The 10,255-nt window shown below is 37.2% G+C and overlaps 1 protein-coding gene across 1 annotated transcript in view; it reads right to left on the minus strand.

Annotated features, from left to right (window-relative positions):
* LOC140237831 (inositol 1,4,5-trisphosphate receptor-like) overlaps positions 1–6,234 on the minus strand; it is a 170,799-nt gene extending 164,565 nt beyond the window's left edge. Inside the window, exon 1 of the mRNA XM_072317764.1 lies at positions 5,808–6,234. Coding sequence (XP_072173865.1) covers positions 5,808–5,899 — 92 coding nt within the window. The 5' untranslated portion in view covers positions 5,900–6,234. The remainder of the gene's footprint in view (positions 1–5,807) is intronic.
* Positions 6,235–10,255: the final 4,021 nt, after the last annotated feature.

Raw genomic sequence — 10,255 nt, forward strand, 5'->3', positions numbered from 1 at the left:
GTTTGGTTTATCTGCTTGCAACGGGAGTTAATTTCTTGTTCTCGAGTTATGATTATAAAAACATTGATAAGAAGAAGAAGTTTTGTGTTATTGTCACTTATTCTCAAAAAAAGTGAGTGTTAATATTAATGTCACCTGCGAAACATTCCAGTATGTTAACTGTCACCTCCGAAACATCCATGTGTGAAAAATCCAAGTTTTAAAGAAATGATTGGAATTTCATTTAACCTACATAGGAAGGTAGCCCTTCTTAAAGACTTGTTATAGAATAGAGTTTGACCTGGCCTGCCCTCCAATAAATAGTTAAAATCTTAAAAATTACATGTCAATTGGTATTTTTACCAAAAATTTATAAATCTCATGTATTTTTTTTTTAATTCACTTTATATTCAACCCCCAAATAGTTTTGATTCACAAACTATATATTGTTGTTAACCATATAAACTTTACATGGTGAAGTTTGACTGCAGAGTTTTGTCAATATGGTGCAATTCATGAAAGCAAAATTTTGCTTAAATTTACCTCAGGTGCCAGGGTTTTCCTTAAATTACACCAATAACCCTTCAGCTTTAAGGTCTGAAATGTTATTTTTTCAAAAATTTGAATACTTTCAAACAGGAATCAAACAGAATAATGAACAAATATTTTGTTTGAAATTTTGACCCTCCGAGTACAAAAGTTACACCACTGATCGTAAAAAAGGCCATATATACCTTGATTTTTTAAATTTGCTAATAATATTGTAAATCAATAAAAATCAAAACAATTCATAATATATGCATGTAATTTTACCTAATATCATAAATATAAAATTTACAATTCCATAAAGCTTAATATTCATATTTTTCTTACAAATATTTGTCATTATATTTCAATAAATGCTATCATTATGGTGATCATTTAAAAATCCACATCACTCAATCTAAAAGCTTGAGCTTGAATGAAAGTGAGATGATACGAAAGGAGCTCCTTCCAAGCACTGTAGAACAGTTTCCTAAAGTTTCTTTGCAGTTCTACAGAAATCAATCCAACCTCTGGTACAGCAAAGGGACCAATCGAGACACTAAATAGGATCACTATGTTGACATCCTGTAACTGAGGGGAGACACGAGGCGGAAATTCCCCGAAGCTGGGGGCATCAGCTAATGGGGCTGGGGCGCAGCGTGCACCACTTGCTGCCTAGCAACCAGTGAAAACAACCCTCCCACACAGTAAATCTTCATCTAAAGACAGACACAAGGTCTTGGATATGAATACTCTTCACTATGCATTAATTGGGCTGTCCAGCTGTTTGATCACACACCAGGGTCATACTACAGAGTGTCATGATATTATTATTCAGCGAGATGACCAGTTTTCCATCATGTGCTTGTTTCTTTTAAACTTGGCCCTTTCTGTGCAAGGAACTTTGGACAGTGTGTGCAATGCTACAGAGCTTTCTGTGCCAATCATACTGTACTGTGTACAAGCACTCAAAACATGCAAAGAAGAAAGTTCCTACACTACAAAAGAACCATAACTTCTAACCTTAACCTATACTAAAAGAACCATAAAAAGATAAAGATGCAAAGATACAATGTTTGTAGGCCTGCTTATCACAAAATGGATTTACACTTGTATATACTGGAAATGTTTTCATTGAAGTAAAAGAAATATTACATCAATTTACACGACTGTAAGAAGAATGTGACATATTCAGCTACACTTTGTATTCTATACATCTATGCATTTACACAGTTGACACTAATGGTAAGTATGCATGTAATTTTTTGAATAATCGATACAGAGACAATTACTGTACATTACATGTACAATGTACAGTAGTTCAAGCAGAAGTTTCTTTTTTTTTTTTTCAAAATGTTCCCTGGAAAGTTACTTAGCATGCACAATGTACATTTCACTTCTTTTTTCCTTCTTCATGTAAAACATTATTTCTTTTTTTTTTTAATTACATCTGTTAAAGGACCATGAAAATGACAAAATTAACACTTTAAAAGAAGAAGTGAGAGGAACATAGCGCTTGCTCAACAAAAATGTACAAACTACACTGTACAGTTGTACCCATAATGTATAGCCCTGCACGTACAATGTACAGTAGATAATACAATTGAAGATAAAATGCGCTAATTCTAAACTGAAGCATTTGAATTACACACTTTTTTTAGATAAAGCAAAATAGAATATATGAGTAAAGTTGTCTGAAATAAATAATGCTTGCATTCCTAATGGTGATCATGGTGTCACATGAGAATCAATCAGATATGATTTTTGCAATATCTGGTTTTCATTTGGCTTTATGCCCTTTCATAGTACTGAACTTGTCATTGTACAGCACTTGTATGCATGTTCAGCACAGTGTACAAAGTACCCCATGCTACCTTTAAAGCACAAAGGAAGGCAGGCCGCGTATTTTTTATTTACACCACTGCTCCGCCACAATATTAAATAAAAACCACAGAAACGGCTCGCGCCCTAAGACTACGAGTATAGGGACTCTACCTATTAGACAAAATGTGTTCGCATAGGGCCTACTTTTTAATGACAATGACCACCAATCTTGGCATCACCTCGCTTTGGCACAGTGAGTTAGGGCTTGGACTGACAATCAGAATGTCCGTTGTTACGGTGGTTCGACTCCCAATCGAGGTTTTGCTCAACATCTTGTTTTCATATTTGCTCTTAATTTCTAAAGTATATGTAACGGTTTATTCCGTCAGGCTCAAGGCTAGAGAGAGTAATAAAGTCAAAGACTTGGTAGCCGTTTCTTTCGTATTTCTGGGAATTGTGGCAGAGCAGTGGTGTAAATAAACAATACGCAGGCAGGCCAATGGTAATAGTATCCTCATTGCTCCATTTTCCTTAAGATTTATGATTGTTAACCCAATGAAGACTTGTCCTGAATATACTCGGCAGGTGTCTATGGAAAATGCATGCTATAGCAAAATCAGCTAGTCCTATAAAACAGGTCTAAAGTTCCCTGGCCAGAGGCTGCCCTGTGTGTACAAACATGATCCACATTATACCAGCTGGCCAGCCAGCTCATGAATCTGCAAAGGTTATCATTCCACAGGTGCATGCATTGTATTTTCATTATATGTATGAGTAGAGTTTAGTTGCTAAAATTGAAATTTCATGGCTGGAGGGAAGTTGGCCCCATTTCCTGTGTGCCTTCCAATTTTTTCAGGCAAGTTAAAAGGCACACGCTGTAATAACACTAACTACCATTCAAGCCTACTCTCTGATTGTTGTTGCTGTTGTTGCTGTTGTTTTTGTTGTTGCTGCTGTTGTTGTTGTTGTTAACATTAATGTTAATGTTATAATTTTCCACATTTATACTTAATACAATTTTTTTAAAATAGCTTTTTTTTCTTCTTTTTTTGATACATTGTAAGCCAGCAATTAAAGGCTGAGAAGTGTCCTCAAATAACAGAAAGGGTAAATGTGTGCTCTTTACAAATGGTGCCAATCTTAACAAATGTGCACAACTGTCAAGGAAATTTATATGACTTTGATTTCATTGAAAAGCTACAGTAATATTCTCTATATTGTCAATTTAATGTGATTTACTCAAAAATAGCTCATTACATACAGAACAAGAAACCCTACAGGCTAGGAAAAATGGAAGGTCTGTTTTATCATTTGCAGAGGATCCATTTTGTTTCACCCTAGAATACGGTACCCCAGTACTAATGTTTGGGTAGCATGTGCACTTAATGTTGGCTCTATTTATTGACATTGCAGTATGAAATCCGGCATTTTCCTTGTGTATTACGTCTGTAGCATCAATAATCAAACTATTTGATCACAATTACATGTATCTATTACAGGTACCTCCACCACAGAAGGAGATTCATGACCATCCCTGTTGGTTTGTCTGTTTGCAAATAAACTCAAAAAGTTGTGGACGAATTTGAATAAAACTTGCAGGAAAAGTTGAAAATGACACAAGGAACAGACGATTCAATTTTGGCAGTGATTCAGGAATTTTCACTGATTTTTAAAGGATCTTTTAATCTATTGGCAGATAGGGTCAATGAACTTAAAGGGACTGTACAGTAGGCCTACTGGTTGAGGTGGGGATTCATGTTTTGAACATTCCTAAGTGAGATAATGAAAAGCCTCTTATGAAATATGAAAGAACATGTAATTTTAAGAAGGATCCAGTGTTTATTTGATGAAAATTGGTTTTCAAATAGCTGAGATATCAAAAAAAGTGCTAATAATAAAAGGCGACATGCCACAACTTTATTAGGATCTCTTTGTTTCACCTTGTTTTTGGATATCTCAGCCATTTCAAAACCGATTTTCATCGAATAAACTTTTGATACCCTTTAGAACCACATGCTCTTTGACATCTCATAGAGTAGTTTCTGAATATCTCGCAAAACGTTAAAAGCTAAATCCTTACCTCGACCAGAACTGTACACACCCTTTAAGAGTTCAAGCTGCACAAATTTGAGGTTTGCATGCACACTCCAAAGTGCATTGTTCTGTTCAGGCGAGGTGTGGCATGCATAACTGGAAGCTGATGATGTTATAAACAAAAGGCTTCTACATTATGTGGATATTGGGCAATTTTCAGCACGAGTGTATATCATGGGAAATGAGCCGCATGGCGGAAGTCTGCATGCTACGAGTGCTTTTCTAGTTTCAGAGGCAAATTTTTCTGATGTCAACAAACACAAATATTTTCTATTCGTGAATAGCTTTGAAGTTTCACATGCTGTCAACTGAGATTCAACTTGCGATACATTGTATGCTTTAGACTGTTTTTACACTGTTTTCACAAAGTCCCTTTTCTGCATACCTATCAAGAGTCAGACACACAGCAGTCTCACACAGTCATGCCAGTATTGCTACTCTAGGATGGTCAGACACCAGTGTCCTACCAGTCCACTTTCCATTAAGGCCCCCCCCCCCCTTACCAAACATTCAATGGTCTACTGCACAACATATTCAGAGTACCATACTACAATGTACTGTTTACTTTCATTAGGGAATGAGCGGCACATATTTGTTTGGGTCATTCAGCAATTGCCAAAAGGCAAGCCCGAAGTCGCTTAAATATTGTATTAAATGACTAGCAACATAGGCACATGCCTACATGTTAATTTAACTTATTGTAATATAGTTTGTACAGACTTTTGTCTAGTTTAGTTCAGACGGTGTGCAACTACATGTCCTTATATTAGGCAGAAGACTCAGTCATCTTTATAGTCACACTTTAACTAGACGTCTACATTCAAGTAGATCTATTTTTTTTTTTGATTATCAATATACCTAGATTATTTATAATTTGTATGATCATGTCATCATCAGCTCAGTTGACAGTTCACTTCTTAATATACATATTGACTATTGTGCGGTTCGTTGTCAAGTTAGTGGAAGTACAATTTATATTAATAAATTAGTTTGTATAGACGAGTGCCAATTCATAAAGTGGAGAAATTGTAAAGTGTAGGTGTAGACAGCAAAATCCATCTGTCCGCAGGAGTCTTTTATTTTTTTGACTTTATCAGCTCTCCTCCATATACAGGGGCAGATCCAGGAATTACGTAAAGGGGAGGCGCCTTCAAAATTACAAACTTAAAGGGGGCACACGCGCCCCATTTTTTTCCCTTTTTTTTCCTTCTGTTTGAATAAAACAATAAAGAGGGGGTGTGCGTCTGGTGTGCCCCCGGACCCCCCTCTGGATCCGCCACCAGTATAATAATAATAGGAGGGGATTCCGTGAAGCCAGACGCAGTCTCGGTCAAGTTGGTCAAGTTGTATTGAATGATTGAAGGTGTAGTGTAGACTCTACCTACCCGAGGGTGCTGATGAATCCGTTCACACTTCCCTCGGCGAAGAGAGACACGATGTCGCCATATTGCAGGAAACTGGCCGCCATCTCTCCCATTTTTGTCGCGATATCGAAACCCAACCTCCCCCTCCCTGGCCCTGTTGGTCCTCCTGTCACAAAACACAAACCCAACGCCTCGCCAGGCTGTCTTGCACGGGAACGACGTGCTCAGTCCACTAACGTCACTCCCACTCTACGGGGGCTTGGCGGGGCAGCAACATGTAGCACAATCCGGAAGCAAGCCACAGACCCGCGGCGATGTCTTTCAGTTTCACCACCAATATCTGACCACCTGTTGCAATGTGCTCAAAAGGTGACGTCTTGGCTCACAATGCACTTCACATTAATTCCACAATGTAAGGTTGAGCCTACAAAACGATCAAATATATTCAACCTGCAACCCACTGTCCTGTCGTGTAAGCATTAACCTCAGAGGTTCGTATTTCGCAAGCGGTTGTCCTCCATTTTCCAGTCTAAATCATATCGCTCGTGTGTGGAACTACACCAGCATAACACACACAACACAACACACACACATTGATACACATACGTAGAATTCTCGTACCGTCCGCATACAGCCCTTGCTCCATAGAGCTCTACAGCTCTATGCCTTGCTCTCAAGCCGCTACCACATCACAGTGCCTGGTACGTTGTGCACTCGAGCACAGCGTGGACGAAACCTGTCGATTCGCTATCAAGTGATGGCGTACTTCATCATACTGTAGTACTGTAGGCACCTGCAACAGTTTACGTGAGTGTACAAGACGAAGTTGAAAGCACAGTTAAGTAACACATTAGAACATCAGGAATCTGTGCTATGGTTGAAATATTGCCGGTATACTATCCAAAATGTGGTACTAAAACACTGTGGTATAGTTACTAGTAACTTGAATAAATAAAGTGTAAACATATGACAAGAGGCTCCTTCATCGCCTAAAGTATCTTGGAATCCAGGGCTCACAACTTTCATGGATTTCACACTTTCTCACAGAAAGGGAACAAACAGTCGTAGTCCAAGGATCATCCTCTAGACCTGTTCATGTTTCCTCAGGGGCCTGTCTTATAAAGACTTGTGATAGAAATCAATCACAAGTTTTGTGAGAGCTGCAATGCAAGTTGCGATTGATTTTGGGACTTGTGATTGATATGAAGGCTTTATAAGACGGGGCCCAGGTGTGCCCCTAGGCACGGTTCTGGGCCCATTGCTCTTCTTAACATAATTATCTCAATAACCTCCCTGATAAGCTTTTATCCAACGTCTGCCTATTCGCAGACGACTTTGTAGTTTATCGTCCCATTAAGACACACAAAGATTGTGTCATACTCCAACAAGATCTACGCACCCTATAGACGTGGGGAAAGAGATGGCAAATGAAATACAAAAGCCTGGCAATGTTATGCGCTTCACAAGGAAGTCTCGCCCCATTCATCTCACGTACACCTTTCCGGTCATCAATTAAAGTCAGTGTCCAGTCATAAATACAATGTACCTAGAAGTTGTTTTATCAGACAACTTGAACGCTCTAAATAAAAACACAAATGTTGAATAAGCATCTTAAAGGGCCGAGGAGTGACAACATTTTCAAAGTGTTGGTTTTCCTGCTAGATTCAACATTTAAGATACTATCTTAAAAGTTGGATGCAACACTTCAAAATGCTGTCACTCCTCGGCCCTTTTAAATGTTGATTCAACATTTGCGTTTTTAGAGTGAAGTAAATGGAATAGACATATTGATATATACTACAACCACAGCTAGAGCAAGCAGTATATGATTAGCTTCCTCCGTCGTAATCTACATAATGCACCGAGAAATGTTAAATTCCAAGCATACAAGAGCCTATAAGTGCGTCCCCACTTTATTGCTGTACAGTGTGGGACCCTTTCACTCAAGGTAACATCAAGAAGATTCAAGCAGTACAAAATAGAGCAGCCAGATTCATCTGTAATGACTACAAAATGGCACTGTTTCGCCTCCGGAATGATAAAGGATCTTAAACTTCCCTATTCACTTCCAGAACGACGTTTACAAGCTCATAAGGCTATCGACATTTCATAAGATAAAGCACGGCAACACTGATTTACAACTAGAGGATTACATCAGAGGTATAGCAACCCGAAGCTATCAGCCTGATAATTATTCTATTTCACACTGCTCTCGCCAACTCCTTCTTCCATAGAACAGCGAAGGATTGGAATAACCTGCCAAGCAATATTAACCAGATTCACAAATTTGATACATTTAAAGAAGCGCTCCAGCGTCACCTCCGTTGTGATTAGCTGCACATCACATCACAGTGCTGAGTGATACTCTATTCAGAGTTTTTCAGGGTATTCATCCAGATCCAGATCCAGAGGAAACATATGATATGATTCAAGTTCTATTTCTACCCAAGAACGCTAAGGGTCGGAGCAACTTGCTTAGCTCTTTGTCTATTTAAAAGGAATGTCCCAAGGTCACAATCGTATTTCATTCAAACTATGGCATCAGTTCCAAACTTGCTAATATCTCCAATTTTGGTATGTGAGGACATTGTGTCATTAAAATCAGTTCAACCCATTGGACCGGACATTTATCATTTCGGGCTATCCAAACACAATTAATTGATTGATTGATTGATTGATTGATTGATTGATTGATTGATTATTGATTGATTGATTGATTGATTGGTTGATTGGTTGATTGATTGACTGGGTGATTGATTGATTGATTGACTGATTGATTGATTGATTGATTGATTGATTGATTGATTGATTGATTGATTGATTGATTGATTGATTGATTGACTGGGTGATTGATTGATTGATTGATTGATTGATTGATTGATTGATTGATTGATTTCATTTTATGTCTTAATTTCTTTTTTATACATAAATGAAATAGAAATACTATTGAACGAACTAACTGAGCACCCCTTACAGTTAAAAACAGATAAATGATTAATTCAAATATTCATATCTAACCGCAAAAGGAGGAATAGGCCTGAAGAGAGAAATCGATGCAAAGGCTTAGATTTTTGCTTCTCTTAGAGTTCTGATGTAGAGAGGGCAACAAATGGAATGAACCACTAAGACCTCAACGACTGTTTTAAGAGATTCCAAGACTTTCTGGCAGATATATCGCCTTGTGTTTGTCAATGTGCGTTGGTATGTGTGCATGTATGTGTGTATTACTCTGCTTTTTTTTTTTTTTTTTTTTACTACCGCTTAGGGAAATTGTTGTTGTTTTTGCTACTATATGTTTTTTTGTTTCTGTATGAGGGGACTGCATTCTACAAGCTCTGCTTTTTAGCAGTCCCCTCCATTTCCAGCAATATTGTTTATGCATTTACCACAGCGACATAACAGTTATTTTTTTTGTATCTCTGTTGATAATTTACCTGTATCTTTTTTACAATGTTATTTCTGTTCATCGCATTGTGGTACTGATTTTCTCACATCTGTGTATACGAATGTTTCATTGTACTTCCAATTATTTTGTTTGTTGGAAATGAAATAAATCAACTTGAACTTGAATATTGATTTTCTCATCATCGGCTTGTATATTAAACTATTCAATTTAAATAGTGCCGTTCAAGAGAGAGGGAGAGAGAAATAATAAGCGTATAAAGTAAAGTAAATCAGTTGTAAATATAAAAATAATGTATTAATTGAAAAAGTCACCAAATGCAAAAGGATTATTTCTCTTAATTGGTGTGTCTCCTCTAGAATATTATCCTTCAATATAATGCGCTAATATCATCAAACATTATCATATCAAAGAATTAGAAAAAGAATTATGTTACAACTTCGCCTGAATTCTGGCTATGTAATCTAATTAATAATTATTGATTATGAGATAGCGTTGTCATGACAAAATGAAAGAAAAAAAATTATGAAATAATGTGAATGCTTGTGATTACCATGACTTGAAAGGTCACGCGTTATCGTGAATCTATCAACAGCGCCATCATTAGTTGAGAGCCACAAGTCAAACGCTCTCTTTGCTTCACTGATATTCTTTCGAATCCGTTTGATAACCAAGAAAATATATTGTTACTACTGACAACGTATTGGTATTCAACGTTCTATACATCACCAGTGCCGAAGTAGGGCCTACCATATTGACGATAATAATGATGAAACAGCATGTATATAGCGCCATTTATCTGTAAAAACACGCCCGGTTCAGTGACAATGTGTCAGACATCATTCACACAGTGGCAGGAAAAATAGTTCTCCAGTTCAGATTTAGGCCTAAATTTATCTACAGTAGTAAAGTAATCATTTTGATTGATTGATTGATTGATTGAAAAGATTTTATTTTCTGCATTTCATATTTTCTTTCAGAATACAAAAATAACAAAGGCAGGTTCAATTACACAAATTCAATTCTGAAAATTATTGACATATTACATAATAAGTCATATTTTGTA

Source organism: Diadema setosum, chromosome 2 (genome assembly GCF_964275005.1).
Source record: "Diadema setosum chromosome 2, eeDiaSeto1, whole genome shotgun sequence".
NCBI classification, from domain to species: Eukaryota; Metazoa; Echinodermata; class Echinoidea; order Diadematoida; family Diadematidae; genus Diadema; species Diadema setosum.